This window comes from Megalobrama amblycephala, linkage group LG24 (genome assembly GCF_018812025.1).
Source record: "Megalobrama amblycephala isolate DHTTF-2021 linkage group LG24, ASM1881202v1, whole genome shotgun sequence".
NCBI lineage: Eukaryota > Metazoa > Chordata > Actinopteri > Cypriniformes > Xenocyprididae > Megalobrama > Megalobrama amblycephala.
The window spans coordinates 7,158,986-7,179,670 of NC_063067.1; the positions used below are offsets into that span (position 1 = coordinate 7,158,986).

The 20,685-nt window shown below is 36.2% G+C and overlaps 2 protein-coding genes across 4 annotated transcripts in view; both read left to right on the top strand.

Annotated features, from left to right (window-relative positions):
- Positions 1–1,971: 1,971 nt before the first annotated feature.
- On the top strand, positions 1,972–13,060 carry sars1 (seryl-tRNA synthetase 1). Its single transcript, XM_048178288.1, has 11 exons — positions 1,972–2,198; positions 4,413–4,483; positions 4,575–4,655; positions 6,423–6,581; positions 6,820–6,963; positions 7,187–7,342; positions 9,033–9,254; positions 9,466–9,595; positions 9,709–9,866; positions 10,305–10,434; positions 12,192–13,060. Exons 1-11 carry the CDS (start codon positions 2,063–2,065, stop codon positions 12,347–12,349), a joined length of 1,545 nt encoding a protein of 514 aa, XP_048034245.1. The 5' UTR covers positions 1,972–2,062; the 3' UTR covers positions 12,350–13,060.
- A 760-nt stretch (positions 13,061–13,820) lies between these two features.
- The window catches only part of chchd6a (coiled-coil-helix-coiled-coil-helix domain containing 6a), an 80,413-nt gene continuing 73,548 nt past the window's right edge, over positions 13,821–20,685 (top strand). For 2 of the 3 annotated variants that reach the window (XM_048177986.1, XM_048177988.1), the window contains exons 1-5: positions 13,821–13,971; positions 14,066–14,177; positions 15,908–15,986; positions 16,123–16,219; positions 17,842–17,986. In XM_048177986.1, coding sequence (XP_048033943.1) covers positions 14,094–14,177; positions 15,908–15,986; positions 16,123–16,219; positions 17,842–17,986 — 405 coding nt within the window. In that variant the 5' untranslated portion in view covers positions 13,821–13,971; positions 14,066–14,093. The remainder of the gene's footprint in view (positions 13,972–14,065; positions 14,178–15,907; positions 15,987–16,122; positions 16,220–17,841; positions 17,987–20,685) is intronic. The other variant, XM_048177987.1, reaches the window with a different exon arrangement.

Sequence of the window (20,685 nt, forward strand, 5' to 3'; positions counted from 1 at the left end):
AGTTCAAGTTTTTACACACAGAAAACTGATGTTATTTTTAAACTCTTTTTGGAGTAATATTTATGGGGGAATTTAGAATGAAATATTTTACTTTGGGCTGCACTTTTTTTTTTTGTGTAGCGAATGTTTTCTATTAAGCTGTTCCACTTTTCAGTCCCGTGGGCATAATATCCAATTAGAACAATAATCAAAATATTTCCACATGAACATTATAAGAACAGCTGCGGAGTTGGAACGGTTTAAATTTATACATAAACCCCCCGGTTTCACAGATAAGGCTTAAGCTAGTCCTATAGACTAAAATGCATGTTTGAGCTGTTTTAACTAAACGCAACTTGTACTGACATATCTTAAAATATGTCAGTGCCATTGTTTTGTCTTAAGATGCACAGAGGTAATGTTTTTTTCTAGGGTACATTTATAAAAGCAACTTAAATACCCAAATTGAACTAAGGCCTAATCCTGGCTTAATTTAAACCCCTGTCTGTGAAACCAGGCTAAAAGACAGTTAAAAACGGTCTATGGTTTAAAGTTTTTAATGTTGTTTATATGTCTATATGGTGTTTTTAATATGCTTTAAGACAAATCATGTGCAAATTCGTAAGTCAACACCATTGCTGAGTAGGCCTATTTTCTCTTTAAAACTGCAGTAAACCAAAGACGGTCTCAAACTCGCGGTTTAAAATCGCTGGTGTTTATGACGTCGCAAACTACCTTGTAACCAATCACGTCAACAGGTCAGCTGGCTTTAGCATATCATTAACAGTGAACTAACAGGGAAGTGTTGAGAGAAGCCAGGTTATCCCTTATATATTTTTCTGTTGATATAAAAAATTGTGTAGATTTAGCAATATGGCGGGTGTATGACCAATTACAATGCTTTGATGAACTATATGCCTTTCTCCATCGACGTTCTGAGTTGTTCAAAGCGTTTGTAAGGATACTGATTGTTAGAAGGCAGCTGTCTGACTCTGACATGGTGAACGGGAAAATGGTTTGTGTAACATTAGCAACACATTATTAGCTGTTTGATAACATAGTGAAGCGACAGGCTAATCATATTAACTACCGTTATGCATCCGATGTTGTAAAGAGCGATACCATTGTGCAGCGTTTACCTCAGTAAGTTGACCGAGTGGATCTCTGAGCTGGCATGTGGAGCAAGTAGAGGCGGGGCTAATTTGCATATTAATTGGCCCATGTATATTAAATGAGGCAAGGGTGTAGAGTTACATTCAAGCTGTTTTAAGGCATGACGTTTTTTTTCACAGGACAAAACGTCAAAAAACGACATTTTGGTGAGCTTTAAGGGATAAAATTATTGACTACAGGGGGACTTTAAGGTGTTTTTGTATAGCAGAGATATTCTGTTTGAGAAATTGGAACTGGAAAATGATCAAAACATTCCTGATATCTACACAAATCATCTTGAACATTACTCTGCTTATTGACCAAAAGAATGTTACTGTCAAGCCATCTTTTGGAAAAGTAACGATTTCTTGTGAGGTATGTTGCCATTACATCCCAAATGAAATGTTGATGTAGACTGACAAATTCAAACCTATCGATGAAAAGTGGCCTGTGTTGCTGGTAACCTGTAAAGGAAATTTAGATCACCACCAAGAAGAAGAAAAATCCTAATTGAGAATAAATTAACACAAATAGACCTTATTCTCACAGCAGCGCCAGCCATATTTGATTTTTAATACATCATAAATCTCTTCAGTGGGTTATAATGTTATTTAATGTTTTATTTTTTGATTGTTTTGCTGACGAAACGCAGCAAAAATATCTTTCCAAGAAATTTCAGTAGAAAAATGTATACAGCCTCGCTTTCATTCCTGTCATGGAGCTGATCTGAATAAGCTTAGGCGTGACTGCTCCAGGAAGGTTACCGTGCAACGTCGATTTAAAGTGATTAATATTAATTAGCTCAGCTCCCCAGCAGAGTAATGAATATGCATAAGCGGGTGCTCTCTAGCGCCTCCCCTCCATATTCCTCCACACTTTCCATTTTCCTTCCCTTCATTCATCCGCACTGTACACCGCGTCCACAGGCATCATGGTGCTCGATTTAGACCTGTTTCGCACCGACAAAGGCGGCGATCCTGAAATCGTGCGGGAAACTCAGAGGAAACGGTTCAAGGATGTGTCTCTGGTGGACAAACTGGTCCAGGCGGATACAGAATGGAGGAAATGTGAGTAACGGCTAACGCTAAAGCTAATGAAACACATGGCAGCCTGTGAATGAGAACAGATTGTGACACGTATAACGGATCTGTTAATAAAGATTAAGACTTTACGATAGGAAACACACACTAACTGTGCTATAACACATAATAAAGTTAAATGTTAAATGCGTAGAAACGTGCAGAAACCGCACTACCGGTGTACTGGAGTAGCATGTAGCATTGACGCTAATTGTTAACCCACCTGTCATAGTGTGATTAACATTGTTTACGTCAGGTAATAAAACTAGTATTTGTTATTTAGCCTAATATTTGTTTATATTAGGTGTTATTCGGAGACGAGAGGTATGAGTATGTGTTGGTTAAACGTGCCGCAGCATCACCCAGCTGGATCTGATGCAATCTCTATGTCAGAGTGAGAGGAGGAGCTGCTGACTGCTGTGTTCTGATACTTTCACCATTTTCTTGCCTGTGCAACTGAAGTAACTGAATATTAGGGAATGACAGTTTGGCAATTTTATTCCATAAAATGGAATGGAATAATTACTATATTTCAGCTCACTGTGGTCACATATGAATCAGGACTAAAGACTTAGGGTTGCTAACTAACCCTTTGTTAGTTCACCCAAAAATGAAAATAATGTAATTTATTACTTACCCTCATGTCGTTCCACACCCGTATGACCTTTGTTTATCTTCGGAACGCAAATTAAGAGTTTAGTTGAAATCCGATGGCTCAGTGAGGCCTGCATAGCCAGCAATGACATTTCCTCTCTCAAGATCCATAAAGGTACTAAAAACATATTTAAATCAGTTCATGTGAGTTCAGTGGTTCAATATTAATATTATAAAGCGACGAGAATATTTTTGGCGTGCCAAAAACCCCCAAAATAACGACTTATATAGTGATGGTCAATTTCAAAACACTGCTTCATGAAGCTTCGGAGCATAATGAATCAGCGTATTGAATCATGATTCGGATCATGTGTCAAACCGCCAAACTGCTGAAATCATGTGACTTTGGCGCTCCGAACCATTGATTCGACACAAAAGATTCATAACGCTCCGAAGCTTCATGAAGCAGTGTTTTGAAATTGGCCATCACTATATAAGTAGTTATTTTAGTTTTTTTTGCCGCACCAAAAATATTCTCGTCGTTTTATAATATTAATATTGAACCACTGAACTCGCATGAACTGATTTAAATATGTTTTTTGTACCTTTATGGATCTTGAGAGAGGAAATGTCATTGCTCCTTATGCAGGCCTCACTGAGCCATCGGATTTCAACAAAAATATCTTAATTTGCGTCCCGAAGATTAATAAAGGTCTTACTAGTGTGGAACGACATGAGCGTGAGTAATAAATGACAGAATTTTCATTTTTGGGTGAACTAACCCTTTAAAGTCACCATGAAATCAAAATGGACAATTCTTATTTTCTTTTGGAATATTGTATTCCAAGTATTTATTACAAATGATTTATCTATACACATTATTAATGTTTTAAAATTCATATGCTCTCACAATCTTTAATTAAAATAAATTCCCATCCCACTTGCAGCGACATCTCTTCTCTTCTCTGATGACGTGTTTACTGGCATGAGATCGACCAATAGCAAACCACAACCATCCAAGGATCCAATCAATTCCCGATGAACAAAATCAAGTACATAAAAAAACCCCAAATCAACCCTACATTTTCTCTTGTTTGAGAAGCCATTTCACTCGTATATGTCACAATAGTGAAGAAAAATACTATCGCAACTTCAGTTTCATGCCGACTTAAAGGAATAGTTGAAATGAAATGAAAATTATCTCATAATTTTCTCTTCCTCAAGCTATCCTAGGTATATGACTTTCTTCTTTCAGTCGAACACAATCGGAGTTATAATAATATCCTGGCTTTTCCCAGCTTTTTAATGGCATTGAGTAGTGCCCGAAGCTCCAAAAAGCTCATCCATCCATCATAAAAGTAATCCATACGACTCCAGTGGGTTAATAAAGGCATTCTGAAGTGAAGCGATGGGTTTTTTGTAAGAAAAATATCCATATTTAAAACTTTATAAATTATAATCATAATAATCATAATAATCTTCTCCGGGTGATTTCAAATTTTAGTATAATTTATAAAACATTATGATTACTCTTGTCAAGTGGTCTGGCAATATATCATTGATATGCATTGATGTTAGAATATATATTTCTTTTTTTTATGCCTCCAGGTCGCTTCACTGCGGATAACCTAAACAAGGCCAAGAATCTCTGCAGCAAAGCCATCGGTGAAAAGATGAAGGTAATTAAAGCAGTTCTCATTTATTTGTTTTGATGTGTTATCGTTACGTAATAATAATGTTCTGCTTGCTGGTCTTATGATGTTTTTGTAGAAGAAAGAGCCAGTTGGTGATGATGACACTCTTCCAGAAGAGGTTCAGAATCTGGAAGCCCTCACTGGAGATACATTATCAGTAAGTCGTGCAATGATGTATAATTCACATAATTCGTGTATAATAGACTATAAGTGTACAGTGCTTCCCACTAGGGCTGGGCGATATATCGCATGCGATTTTCACGCGCATTTCGTCAGTAAAGCCGGTTCCCTGATTACCGCTAAATCGCCATCACCTGCTTTCAAATGGAGCGGCATTTAATAGACAGAGCCATAGTTCACTGATAAGCTACGCAATATCGCGTTCATTATCGCAGATGAATCGCCTTCAATAATGAACGCGATATTGCGTAGCTTGTCAGTGAACTACGGCTCTGTCTATTAAATGCCGCTCCATTTGAAAGCAGGTGATGGCGATTTAGCGGTAATCAGGGAACCGGCTTTACTTACGAAATGCGCGTGATAATTGCAGGCGATATATCGCCCAGCCCTACTTCCCACACATAGACTTTACTTGGGCGGGCCGCCCAGGTATAATAACGGCCGCCCAAGTATATTGGAGACACATTTTTGCTTTTATTATTTTTATCCTCTTATACTTTTATATCCGCCTAAGATAATGAAACCATCCGCGATCGATTAACTAGTCGTTCCGTACCTGCTCGTTATGTGTGCGTCAGAACTGTTTACTCCCGCTAATATTCCCACAGGTGCTGCATGTTGCAAAGTCACAAGGGGGCGATGTTGCGCATACTACAAGCTCACGCAACAGCGCTTCAGACTGCTTCAAAGTGATTCTCAATCAATGAAAAGCGCAGATTTATGCCAAGCGATTGCTAATGAACTCAAGTTAATGAATTATTACAATGTCTACTTTATGGCCTTTATATAAAACGTTTTATACGGTTGTAAGAATCTGAAGGATCAGCCTGCAATAGTACAGACATTTCAAAATAAGAGTCCCGGTGTATTTCGGCTTGTTTATAATTAAAAGTCACACGCTAAGTTTTTTCTTTTTCTTTTGGGCATTATTGGTATTTTGGTTACACAATAAATTGTATTTAATTTGATTTCCATTTAATTCATAGTAAATTATTGTAGTCTCCCCCACAGGAAGAAAAGACTAAGAACATTATTTGACACACAAATTATTCATTATATAAATTTTACTAGTAAAATCTGTGTCCCATTCACTGAGAGAGACACTATATGACAGCAAGGAGAACATAGAGAAGGATAACCATTTAAATGCTGTAATTTTGCATAATTTACAATGCATAATAAAGCGTAATATTAGTATGTAATTAAATGTAATAGTATGCTATGTAATTAAAATTAAATGAATAAAAATAATGTTAAAAATCACACATTATTTGTTTGTTACATGTAGTAGACCATTTTTGTGCCGTGGGTAATAGGAGGATTTTTCGCCCGGCTACCACCGCAAGTACATTTCAAACTTGTGGGAAGCACTAGTGTACATACTATAACACACTAGCAGTCATACATTTTTAATGTTTTTTTTTTTAAAGAAGTCTCTTATGCTCACCAAGGCTGCATTTATTTGATCAAAAATACATTAAAAACAGTAATATTGTGAAATATTATTACAGTATACATTGTAGCTGAATTTTCAGCATCATTACACCAGTCTTCAGTGTCACATGATCCTTCAGAAATCATTCTAATATGTTGATTTGCTGCTCAAGTAACATTTATTATTATCAACATTGAAAAGATTGTTCTAGAAAAATCTTTTGAACTGAAGTGTTGATATATATATCCCCATCAAACAATGATCCACAGCCCATCTGTGACCACTAATTCTCCCTCCTGTCTCTGGCAGCCCCTCACGGTGACTCAGATTAAGAAGGTGCGGTTACTGGTGGACGAGGCTGTGCAGAAGACAGACAGTGATCGTCTAAAGCTGGAGGCGGAGCGCTTTGAGTACCTGAGAGAGATCGGCAACCTCCTGCATCCCTCTGTTCCCATCAGCAACGATGAGGTGAGTTTCAGTCGTCAGTCACAGTGGGTGTTTTTATATACACAATAAATTAGGCAGGTCCGGAAATCCTGTAACCACCATGGAAACTTCATGGAAATATTGTGTGGCCAAAAAAAAAAAGTCACACACTGCCTTTGGTGCCTGGCAGTGTATAATGTAGCAAATGAACCATACTACCATGAAGTTGCTTAACGTATTCAACTGGAGATTAAGGTAAAACGTTGTTTCTGTTTCTCAGGATGCTGATAATAAGGTGGAACGCACCTGGGGTGACTGCACAGTGCAGAAGAAGTACTCTCACGTGGACCTGGTTGTCATGGTGGATGGATACGAAGGGGAAAAAGGAGCCATTGTGGCTGGAAGCAGAGGATACTTTCTAAAGGTTTGTTGCCCTTTAACCTAAAATTAAATTTTTGTGGATTGTCAAACTGTGAGTGAGGGAACCGAAGAAAAATGGCACTGTTTCTGTGTAAACCACATCTGAACATTTAAATTCTGAGCATGTGGTAACCATTGTGCCTTGTTGTGCAATATTTACACCAAAAAGCACTAAGCACCCATTTTTTTAATTGTTTAGCTTTCTTGGCTGGTATGTTGTATTTCAGGGGCCTTTAGTTTTCTTGGAGCAGGCTTTAATTAACTACGCACTGCGGATCCTGTACAGCAAGAACTACAACCTGCTGTACACACCCTTCTTCATGAGGAAAGAAGTCATGCAGGAGGTCGCTCAGCTCAGCCAGTTCGATGAAGAGCTCTATAAGGTTTGTCCTGTATCTATAACTTTATACTTTATTTTGACCTTTTGATGTATTTTTTATTTTTACCCAATACATTCTAAATCATTTAAAGGTGCAGTAAGCAATTTCTGAGTAATGCTGTTGATATTTGAAATCAACCCAAATAAACACACCCCTTTCTTCATTGCTCTGCCCCCAAAATTCACAAACACATAATGCAAGAGTGAATCTCTCTTTATCATAGCTGAATCGAAGCAAAAGATGACGAATGAATGACAAGGAAAAACAAAAAATTAACATATAGTACACAAGAGTTAATATTAGCAAGTTTGTTGTTAGTCGCTAGCAGCACACCAGCTTCAGGCGAACAATTACACTCAAAACTGTTTTGTTACTATAGCTAATATTACAACAACACCATATGAAAGATAACAAAGCCAATGTTACTCACGTATAGATCAGAAACAACACTTTTCTAATATTAATGAGTGTCCTAAAGCTCTTGCCTGCTAATAACCCTTCTTTTTCCAGTGATATTCCTCTGTCCTTTTTTCTTTTGTAATGTTTCTTAGCCATCTTTCTTTCGGCTTTCAATATTCCTCTTGCTCACTCTCTCTCCTTTCCCATCATGAGTGGACACGCCCCCTACTGCTGATTTTATAAATCTCTCCAACAGTGTAGCATTAGCCTGTTAGGCACGGAGCACAGCCTCAAACTCATTCAGAATCAAATGTAAACATCCAAATAAATACAATACTCACATGATCCGATGCATGCATGCAGTATGCATGACGAACATTTGGTAAAGATCCATTTGAGGGTTATATTAGCTGTGTGAACTTTGTTTATGCACTGTATAACTGCACTTATAGTTGAGAGCTTGGGAGGGCAGGGAGCGAGAGATTTAAAGGGGCCGCGCGCTGAATCGATGCATATTTAATGATGCTTCAAAATAGGCAGTTAAAAAAATTAATTTAAAAAAAAAAATCTATGGGGTATTTTGAGCTGAAACTTCAGACACATTCAGGGGACACCTTAGACTTGCATTACATCTTGTAAAAACTGGTTCTAGGGCACCTTTAAGTGGATAGACTTATATATACACTTATATTTATACATATATAGCCAGAATGAAGTTGTGTTTATGAATTATACAGAGTTCAAGTGTTTAAAAATGAAAATAGTGGCGGCTCTTGTCGCCGTGAATACAGTAAGAAACGATGGTAACTTTAACCACATTTAACAGTACATTAGCAACATGCTAACGAAACATTTAGAAAGACAATTTACAAATATCACTAAAAATATCATGATATCATGGATCATGTCAGTTATTATCGCTCCATCTGCCATTTTTCACTATTGATCTTGCTTGCTTACCTAGTCTGATGATTCCCTTGTCTAATGCCTTGAACATGGGCTGGCATATACAAATATTGGGGGCGTACATATTAATGATCCCGACTGTTACATAACAGTCGGTGTTATGTTGAGATTCGCCTGTTCTTCGAAGGTCTTTTAAACAAATGAGATTTATATAAGAAGGAGGAAACAATGGTGTTTGAGACTCAATGTATGTCATTTCCATGTACTGAACTCTTGTTATTCAACTATGCCAAGGTAAATTCAATTTTCCATTCGATGGCACCTTTAATACAGCTAAAAAAACTTGATCTACAGGAACAAAGCATTTAATGTAATGTGTTTTGTTTAGGTGATCGGGAAGGGGAGCGAGAAGTCTGATGACAATACAGTAGATGAAAAGTATTTGATTGCAACATCGGAGCAGCCAATCGCTGCTTTCCTGAGAGATGAGTGGCTGAAGCCAGAGGATCTCCCCATCCGCTATGCCGGGTTGTCCACCTGCTTCAGACAGGAAGTGGGCTCTCACGGCAGAGACACACGTGGGATCTTCAGAGTCCATCAGTTTGAGAAGGTCTGAGCAATTCTATCATGAAAATGAGTGAACAGTGAAATATTATTTTTACTATATTATTGAGTATATTATTTCATGATAAGGAATAGGAATAAGTAAAGATCATGGAAAATGTTCTGGTATTAATTAGAAGAATCTTTTTAATATCAAAATTTTTTCATATATGAAAGCACAATGTCTCTGAATACAAACTCTTTCCATCGCTTTCCAGATCGAGCAGTTTGTGTACGCCTCTCCTCATGACGGCAAGTCCTGGGAGATGTTTGATGAGATGATTGGAACTGCTGAAGAATTTTATCAGTCGTTAGGAATCCCCTACCGCATCGTCAACATTGTGTCAGGTTTGTACACTTTGCCCAGTTTTTTCTATTGAGAGCACCAATGGACCATTTGTTGGCTTTTCTTAGCTTCCCATAAAAAACCTTCAAATGAATTGTTTGCTTTTATTTCACAGGTGCTTTAAACCATGCAGCTAGTAAAAAGCTGGATTTAGAGGCTTGGTTCCCAGGCTCCCAGGCTTTTAGAGAGCTTGTGTCATGTTCAAACTGCACAGATTACCAGGCTCGCCGCTTGCGTATTCGCTACGGGCAGACTAAGAAAATGATGGACAAGGTACAGTGCTACTCCACTGTTTTGAGGAAGGATGCTGGGTAATCTGTATTGACCATATGAGGTTGGTTTGATTGTAGGGCGATTAATCGTTTGCAAAATAAAAGTCGGTGTTTACGTAATATATGTGTGTGTTCTGTGTATAATTATGTATATATAAATACACACATACAGGTATAAAGTTCAGAAATATATGCATGTATTATAAATATATATATTTATATATATTTTATATTACATATAAACATAAATATTTTATATATACATATAACATTTTTCTTAAATATATACATGAATGTGTGTGTATTTATATATACATAATTATTATACACAGAACATACACATATATATTACGTAAACAGACTTTTATTTTGCAAACGATTAATCGCGATTAATCGTCGCAGCCCTATTTGATTGACCATTGTTTCTGTTTTCTTAAAGGCTGAGTTTGTGCACATGCTAAATGCCACTATGTGCGCGACCACTCGCGTTATCTGTGCAATCCTGGAGAACTTCCAGACAGAGGAAGGCATTATTGTTCCAGAACCTCTCAAGGCATTCATGCCTCCAGGTGAGCACCGCTATGGATCTGTTTGGCTGGATAGAAAATCTTAAATCCTCAATCTTATTCTACATGCATGGAAAAGATTTGTTTTTGGGATTCCATATCCTAGTCGTTAATAATTAGGGTGGGAATCATATGGAATTTAACGATTCTGGTTCATGTTCTGATATTGATTCCTCTGAATGATTCCTTTGGAAATCATACAACACTGCTGATTCATTCGTTCAGCAATCAGACAACACTGGTCGCACTGTATGTTTTTAATTCACTACAAAGAATCAATTCATAAGAATCATTTGTTCAGGAATCAGACAACACTGATCGCGCTATATGTTTTTGATTCACTATAAAGAACTGGGGCCGTATTCACAAAACATCTTAAGGCTAAAAGTAGCTCCTAAATTGCAGATTTAGAAAAATAATGGGTGCGTCAGTCCTAATTTTAGGAGTCCTAAATTTTTTGCTCTAAAAGTATTTCACAAAGCATTTTAGTGCTAAAACTAGCTCCTAAATCTGTGAAACATTAGGAGTAGTCAAGAGGACTCCTAAATCACTTAGACCAAATCACAAACAGTCCTAATCCACCCAAAGACACTGTACACCATTGAGGGAATAGAGATAGAGCCTTAGATGCTCAACTGTTTCTTCATAAATGCAATACATTTTGATTTATAGATTTTAATATAGATTTTGAGATGCCAAAAATAAATCTTTAACAAATAAATAAATATTGTCTGATTACCTGTGGCAATGGTTTTCATGAGTTCACACTTACAAATGATTGAATAGAGTAAAAAAAATATATATATATAATAAGCACATTTGGTGTGCTGTCCAAGGGGATCGAGGGCTCTGAGCCTAGAATTTAGCCCAAACCCAGAGTTCTCCTCATATCCTCAGCCGAGAGTGAGGAGCTCTCGTCTGTGTATATACTTCTCTTCTTGAGCTGATTAGAAAGACCGTTTGAATGTGTTTCTCCCAAACTTTGTTTATAAAACATCATTTGTCACTTGCATTTTGCATTCTCTTGAGATGCAGACATCCAAGAGGCGGACAATTAATTGTATATACTTTAATTAGTTTTAATTAGTGACACTTAGCCTACATTTTAAAAACCTTTATTTGAATATGGCAACATTTGTATTAAAAATATTTATTTGAATATGGCAACATTTTTATTAAAATATTTATTTGAATAGGGCAACATTTGTATTTTAAAACCTTTATTTTAATATGGAAACATGACACCTCATTCTAGAACATTTCTATGATTGAAAAGCTGACTCCTCCCCCATCAGCCAATCACTGTGTGTTTACTCCATAGCAACAAGGTCAACCCCGCCCTTACTCTTAGCTTAAGACTTCAGTCTATTCCTTAGTAAAAGTTGGTCTCAGCAGCTTTGTGAATAGGTTTTAAGAGGAAATTCTTAGCTAAGAACTTTTACTGCTATTTAGGAGAACTCTTAGTGGTAAGATAAAATGTTTTTTGAATACGGCCCCTGATTCATAAGTGCCATTCCTTCAAGAATCAGACTCGTGCTGCATGTTTTTGATTCATTCAAAAGAACCAACTCAGAAGATTCATTAGTTCGGGAATCAGACCATGCTAGTTGCGCTGCATGTTTTTGGTTCTCTCAAAAGTACTGGGTATGTGAGCTATGAGTGGACATTTTAGATAGCTGTTCATTTTATGTAAGTTGTGTTTCCTCTGATTAGAAGAAGTCACCAAATATCTATCTTAATATTATGGTTTCTTTACTCAGGTTTAACAGAAATGATCAAGTTTGTGAAGCCAGCCCCTATTGACCTGGAGGCAACCAAGAAGCAGAAGAAACAGCAGGAAGGAGGGAAGAAAAAGAAACAGGGCGGTGACGCTGATATAGAGAACAAAGTAGAGAACATGTCTGTCAATGACTCTTAGACACGCCCCCCTGCAATCCCAGCCAATCATAATGGCCCACAAGCTCTCCATTTTCTGTACCCCATTCACAATCATTGTCCACTGAAGCTGTCGCACTGTTTCATCCCTGAGACGTCCCTGCCTCAGTTTACTTTCTCTGGGACAGTCCTACCGTGGAGCTCTCTGTCTAACGGTGATGATGGTGTATTTTAAGTCATTTTCAAATCATTTGAAATCTTTAATTAAATGCATGGTGTTGTGACAGACATTTAGCCATTAGACCGAAATGCCTTGATGGCACTGTAATTTCCTGGGGCACTGTATTATAATTCTGTGGTTGAATTAAAGGGAACATGCATGGTCAATAACAGTTAGTGCTGGGATAATTCTGCATCAGTGCCACATTTGAAGTGGGAGCTTTAGGACATTTTTAATGGAAATCGGTTTTGGATAACGGACACACCTCTTTCAATATCCTGTCTTACAATTAATATTTGCGCTATATATTTAAAGTTAAAGAAATTATTAATTACTGTGCACTTACTATTTACACAAATGTTACAGTGAGCAGCTTTCTGTCATTCGCGTACGTATTTTGCTTCATAGCAACATTTCTTCTTGTGATTTGTCTGTAAAACAGGGAATGTTATTATATGTACAGTACTTGCTTAAGATGCCTTGTGTGAGGAGTATGATGGCATTTGAGAATAAATCAATACCTGAAAGAGAAAAGTGTCTCTGAGTTATGCTTTTGCTGAATGCATGAATACTGTGTGACGGATGTTAAACATATGAGGCTAATATCTTCATTGCACATTTTTATCTGAAGCAACATAACATTTGGGACTTTGAGCAAGTTATTGTATAGGAATCAAAAATACCTTTACCAAATTAGCTTGAAAAGAGTACAAGTAGCCAACATTAATATAGTAATCTTGTGTTGGTGTTTTTAGAAAGCTTATTTATTTCATATGCCTAAAAAAGGACATTTAAGCAGTTTATATTGTAATAAAAATGCATTTTCACCTATAGAGTTGTGAAGAAAGATATGCAGATTTGCTATAAAATGTATTTTTCATTTAGCCAAACCTATCAAAGCATGGAGTTCAATGTTTTTTTTTAGCCAAAATTGTATTACACCAAGAATCAAATGAGAAAATATATATATATATATATATTTTATCCAAATATTGCTTATAAAGGGTTTTGGAAAATCTCACCCACTAAATGGTCACTATGTACACATTTGGAGGTAATAAAAATAGTTGGAGGTAATAATAACAACAGCATATTAATTTAAAACAATTGTTTAACCTCATGTAAGAAACATTACTCCCTCCTGGGCTTTTGGAAGTCATTTGATTCATAACTGGAGCACAGTGAGTCTCAATAATTTAACTGTAGGTTTCTTCTTTTCACAATTTATTTTAATTTTTTTGTGAAGTACACGTGAATTAAGTACACTAAAGCATCAAACCCCTCTGATGGTATTTGAGTAAATGAGCGCTGAGTCTTATGGACTGCAACTCCCAGAAGCCTTTTCTCCAGTCGCCGATATATCCTGAGATTCCATTGGCTCATTGCACTGTCATTCGCCAATAGTATTTCAGAATACTGCCCTTACAAACTGCCACTTCCCAACGGTAAGATGTGAATCTGTCAAACATATCGTCGTATTTACGAAATAATTTGTATTCGTTTCAGTTAAAGAATAAAAATGTTTATCTTTCATTAAAGGTCCATTAAAGAAGCTGTACAAAAAGCGATGGGATCCGGAGAAAGCACGACCAGGAGAGTTTCTTTCGGCCTAGATGAGGATGACAGGGTGAGGATTCTGCGTGGAGTGAAGGTAACCCAACATCCCATATTTATTACCTTCAAGTCATACTGGTTACGTACGATTATCTTTGGTATTGCGGGACTTTGTTGTGTGAATTTGCAACAGGGTTAGCCGAACGTCCTTCAATGAATGGGACGAGTTTGGGAAAACAGGCCACAATGTTGTCATTTCACTAATACATGAATGTATGGAGTTCTTACGTCTGCAGTCCGCATATGATTGACAGATGGGCTCTGGTTAATGACAGTCGCGTCTTCGGGTTTGAGAAACTGTTTTCTGCTTTGAAAGTTGTGTTGGACTGATAACTTACTAACTTAGTGGCTCCTCAGGTGTGCAGAAGTGTAATTGAAACTAAGGGCAGGTTTATGTATGGTACTGTCTGGACGTTAAGCACGGGTAATCTTTTAATACTCTTTAAACATAGTTGACTACAGAATTGCTTGAGAGTTTGATTCTGACTGGAATCTTTTGAGTTCGATCACTATATAGATTTTTTTTATAGATCATATAATATATATGTATATAATATATATATACAGTTGCAAGAAAAAGTATGTGAACCACTTGCAGAATCTGTGAAAATGTGCAAAATTTTAACAAAATAAGAGAGATCATACAAAATGCATGTTATTTTTTATTTAGTACTGTCCTGAGTGAGATATTTTACATAAAAGATGTTTACATATAATCCATAAGACAAATAGCTGAATTTATTAAAATGGCCCCATTCAAAAGTTTGATTCTTAGTACTGTGTGTGGTTACCTGGATGATCCACGACTGTTTTGTTTTTTGTTTTTTTTGTGATGGTTGTTCATGAGTCTTGTTTATTCTGAGCAGTTAAACTAAACTCTGTTCTTCAGAAAAAAATCTCCAGGTCCCAAAAATTCTTCAGTTTTCCACCATCTTTTGCATATTTGAACCCTTTACAACAGTGACTGAATGATTTTGAGATCCGTCTTTTCACACTGAGGACAACTGAGGGACTCAAACACAACTATTAAAAAAGGTTCAAACATTCACTGATGCTCCAGAAGGAAACACAATGCATTAGGGGGGTGAAAACTTTTGAACAGGATGAAGAGGTCCACATTTTTCTTTTGCTTGAATATTTTGCTTGAATGTCATTTTTTTTTTCATTTACTACTGCCCTTCGGAAGCAACAGAAGATACTTGCATGTTTCCCAGAAGAAAAATTAAGTACAATTTACCTTGATCTTCAAATTCCAATGTTTTCACCCCCCATAAAAAATAAAAAATAACATGCATTTTGTATTATTTCCCTTATTTTGTTAAAATTATTTACATTTTCACAGATTCTGCAAGTGGTTCACATACTTTTTCTTGCAACTGTATATGATTAGGTCAGTAGGTGAGAACAACTGAGTGTATTTTATATTTTTTTTGTGTGTGTGCTATATGCAAGTCATTGAATCATTCATTCAACCAATTTGCTATAAAAACACAGACTTATTATTCTTTAATAATCTTTGTGTTACTGTGTTTAAAAATCTGCAAGGATACCACGGAAGGAATGATTAAGCTTTATAAGCTACAAATTACAAAAACATATATTTATGTTTTTCCTTCTCCATTTTGTCAACTGCTGTGCATTACTTTTTGTCAAGCTATAGATAAAAAACAGAACGATAATAGCCTAAATTGTGAGTTATCAGTGACGTCATTGCTTCATTTTATTCATGTATGTTCATCAGTCATTTTCATTCGTTCATGTTTTTAGCTGTCTGAAGACGTCCTACAGCGCATGAGGAATGCCAGTGCTGATCCAAGTCCACCCGTCAACAATAAAGAAAACCTAGGTATGACATAATATTTTCCATGTTCATAAATGTTTGCAGTTTATATGCCTGTGTGCTTACGAGTTGCAATTAGTGTGATATTTAATATGTAATGCATGTTAGCGATAATTGTTTTAGATTTTCTATAAATTTGCAGGTCAGCAGGCTCGAACGTCCAGCACATCTGACCCACAACCTCCAAAAACACAAGCCAGGACGACTTTTCCTGACACTAAAGAGGAGCTCAGGAAGAGGTAATCTTGTCTGGGGTTTTTCAGCTGTGGTCCTCGGAAAAGTTTAGAGAAAAACTTAAAAATAATAAAAAGATTAAAATAAAAATAGATAAATGAGAATTGGAATAAGCCTTGCCTGTGAAACCGGGCACTAATGTGTTAAAACTTAACTTAATAGAAACTAAATATTTCCCAAATAACATTTTAAAATTGGTGTAGTATATCAGTTTAAATTAGTCTCTATTTATATGAACATATATTGCTGCTTTTTAAATTTTAAAATGGGGTCTCTCACATGAAGAGTATCATATTTGGTTGTCTGTGGCATCTAAAAGATTTAAAGGGTTAGTTAGCCGTTCCACACCCGTAAGACCTTCGTTAATCTTCGGAACACAAATTAAGATATTTTAGTTGAAATCCGATGGCTCCGTGAGGCTTTCATAGGGAGCAATGACACTTCCTCTCTCAAGGTCCATAAAGGTACTAAAAACATATTTAAATCAGTTCATGTGAGTACAGTGGCTCAATATTAATATAAAGCGACGAGAATTTTTTGGAGTGCCAAAAAAAACAAAATAACGACTTATTTAGTGATGGCTGATTTCAAAACAGTGCTTCAGGAAGATTCGGAGCACAAATGAATCAGTGTATCGAATCTGCTGTTCGGAGCGCCAAAGTCACGTGATTTCAGCCGTTGGCAGTTTGACAGGCGATCTGAATCATGATTCAATACACTGATTGATTTTTGCTCCGATGCTTCCTGAAGCAATGTTTTGAAATCGGCCATCACTAAATAAGTCGTTATTTAGTTTTTTTTTTAATAATATTAATATTGAACCACTGTACTCACATGAACTGATTTAAATATGTTTTTAGTACCTTTATGGATCTTGAGAGAGGAAATGTCATTGCTCCCTATGGAGGCCTCACGGAGCCATCGGATTTCAACTAAAATATCTTAATTTGTGTTCCGAAGATTAACGAAGGTTTTACGGATGTGGAACGGCATGAGGGTGAGTAATTAATGACAGAATTTTCATTTTCGGGTGAACTAACCCTTTAAAACTCCTGCTCTAGCCTAGTTTTTGGCATTGCACAACAAGACAGGATTTTGGACTTATAAAACTGTTTATATATCAACAATAATCAGCATCTCAGAACACCGCTTCACTTTTCAGCTGACCCAAGTCAACTGATCCTGCAATATTATTGCTAAACACAGATCCACATGACACACCTTTTATTTTAGCTCTAAAGAGCCTTTCTAGCTCTACCTAAATTACTTCATGCAAATCAGTTTGTATGTGTGAAGCTGACATTTTAATACATTCAACTTGCATTTTCACAAATTTATTTATAAATTAACAATTTTTTTTTTTTAAATTTATTATGCTTCTAATCTGACAATATATGTATTGATGTTAAATGTGTAAAGAAATGCTCATAAATATGAGTAATAGAAACTGTAGCTCTCACAAAGGAAGAGAATAAATTAGAAAGGGACTCATTTTTTCCTGGATTCTATTCAAGTGTGAATCATAGTCAAAACAAGCATAAGAACAAAAGACAAAACACTGATGCTCAGTGAATCAAGCTTGGCAACAGGCATGTAAATAAAGCTGTGTGTGTGTGTGCTTGCACAGGTATGAGCAGCAGCAGGCCATTGTACAAGAGGAGTTGGCTCGCATCGCACGTAAAGAGAGAGAGGCAGCGCGGCAGGACATCACTCGAGCGGTGCAGAGAGAGCGAGTACAGACGCGGCAGGAGTCTGAGAAAGCCAAACAGCTGGTGAGACTCTTCAGCACAGCACAATACTTCAGGACAGAAGTACAATGACGCATGCAAACACTGACTCCACCCTGAGGCAGGCAATGTAAATACTGTACATAATGTTAGATTTTTCTTTATCAGTCATCGGCAGATGTAGTGTAAGGAGTTGAATTTCAATGGCACAGTAGTCATACTTTTTTTTTTTTTTTTTTTACATGTACCATGTTAATGCTATGTTTTTATAAATAATATATATATATTTTTTTTAATGTTAGTAGTGTTACTGTTCAACTACTAGTACTACTGTTCAAATGTTTAGAATCAGTAAAAAAAAATTTTTTAATGAAATTAATACTTTTATTGATTATTTTAATCAAAAGTGACCGTAAAGACATTTATAATGTTAAAAAAAAGATGCTTTTCACAGGTTTCCTACGCAGTTTGGCAAAGTATGGAATTTTATTTGAGTAATTTCCAGGTCTGGAAAAGTATGAAAAAAAAATTCAAAGTATGTAAAAATATTTGTTTCCAGACTATTGGCTCTATTCAGTTTTTTAATTTATCATACCTGCAAACTAGTCACTTTTTGTCGGAATTAGCCATTTTGAATCAAAATACGTCATTTTTGTGAATCGTTTAGATCCAAAGAGTTTTTTTTTTCGGGGTGAGTGTGTGCGTTACACGATTCTCACAAGAATCGAAAATGGGCTGCTTTCCCATAGACTGGATTGAGTCGTGATCTTTCTTGGTGCTCTGTGGCGTGATGGATTGCTGTAGCGCTCGTGAACCAACCATCTCTTCTGCTTTACTAGTTACAACACAAAATAAACATGAATGAACATCCGAAGGTATGTTGAAAGATACAGTACAACTTACCGAAATCTGTATCCTGTCACATGCAATTGATCAATCAGTGTTTGAACCGCAGAAAGGTGTCAATAAAACAGCTTGTAAAAATTTCACATTTAGCCTACCCCAGAAAAGCCGTTCAATGTCCAAAAACTCATTATTTAGCTACAAAAATGAACTTCGAGAGGAGCATTTTGCTCAATATATGCACTATAGGCTATTCATTGTATCTGTACTTAACATGTGCTTCGATATTGAATGTATAAATCCATTTTATGACAGTCACCATTTAAATGTTTAGGCCTACATAAAAAAAAGAGTAGAAAAATAATAGTCATTAAAAATGTATTATAGCGTTATTATAAAAACTTCCTTATGTGTAATTTAGCCTATATGTAAGTAGCTTACAAATCAATTTTAACCTAATATTATATTATACCAGCTGTGGTTCCCTGTATAGTTTACAGCATTTGTTGAGAGATATTTATTTCTTTGAGGAAATTTGCCATGTACTGTACCTGATAGGCCCCAAATTAATACTGAATCAAAGGTAATCAAATCAAAATCAAATCGCAAGCTTCTGAATCAAAATCAGCCCTAGTGCCAATTTATTTATTTATTTTTTCACTTGAAGCAAATGTTGTTTTTTCCATTTATGTTCTTGTCAGAGTGCACCAGAATGCTTCATTTACATGTTAAAATCACAAAAATCTTGCCCCCAGACCCCCCTACAACTATTTAGTTCCTACGTCACCCTTTTCACCTCTCTTACTCATACTCGTAGACTACTCTATAGAAATGCTTTGATATCAACAACCAGTACCGACAACAGAGCAACTAATTAATTAAACTAATTTAAAAATCACTAAAAGACTGTAGGACCCGGACTACAACCATGAAGCAGAGAAAACATAGAAAAGGAGACCGAGGCTTACCAATGGCAGAAATCGTTTGGAAGGAGGTCTGGAAATTTGAGTCTGGAAAAGTATAGAATTTTGAAATGGAAAATGTGTAGGAACCCTGTTTTCATTTGAAAGAAAAATCTTGAAAAAAGTATCAGCGTTTTTAACAAAAATATTAAGCAGCAAAACTGTTTTCAACATTGATAATAGTAAGAAATGTTTCTTAAGCATAGTAATGATGCTGAAAATTCAGCATTACATCACAGAAATAAATTACATTTTAAAATATAACAAAATAGAAAACTGTTATTTTAAATTTTAATAATATTTCACATTATTACCGTTTCTACTGTATTTTTGATCAAATAAATGCAGCCTTTGGTGAATATAAGAGATTTAAAAAACAAAAACAAACAAAAAAAACATTAAAGGTCCCATTTTTCGTGGTTTTTTGAAGCTTTGATTGTGTTTATAGTGTGCAATATAACGTGTTCATGTTTCGCATGTAAAAAAAACACAGTATTTTTCACATAATTTACTTATCTGTATACCGCTGTTTCCAATGTCATAAAAACGGGCTGATGACTTCCTTGTTCTATGAAGTCCCTCCTTCAGAAATACGTAATGAGTTCTGATTGTGCCAGCGGTTCCTGTGTTGTGATTCGACAGCAGCTTAGCGAAGGTCACGCCTCTTACCATAACGTGGAGATGCACGCGCTCAGTGTTATTGTAAACATGTCTTTAATTTTACCCTATCAATATGAGCCGGAATCAGACCCGGTGATTGGACTGCGGGATGAAAATAACAGCTTTTCGACGACATGGCGACAAACACACTCTACAAACGCAACTCTTGTGTATTCCTGTGGGCGGAGGTTAGTCAAAAAACTGTTTTAGTGACGTCATTAAAGAAGGAAGTAGAGGGATGTAGTCCAAACTGGCCGTTCGATGTAGGCGACTTCTGTT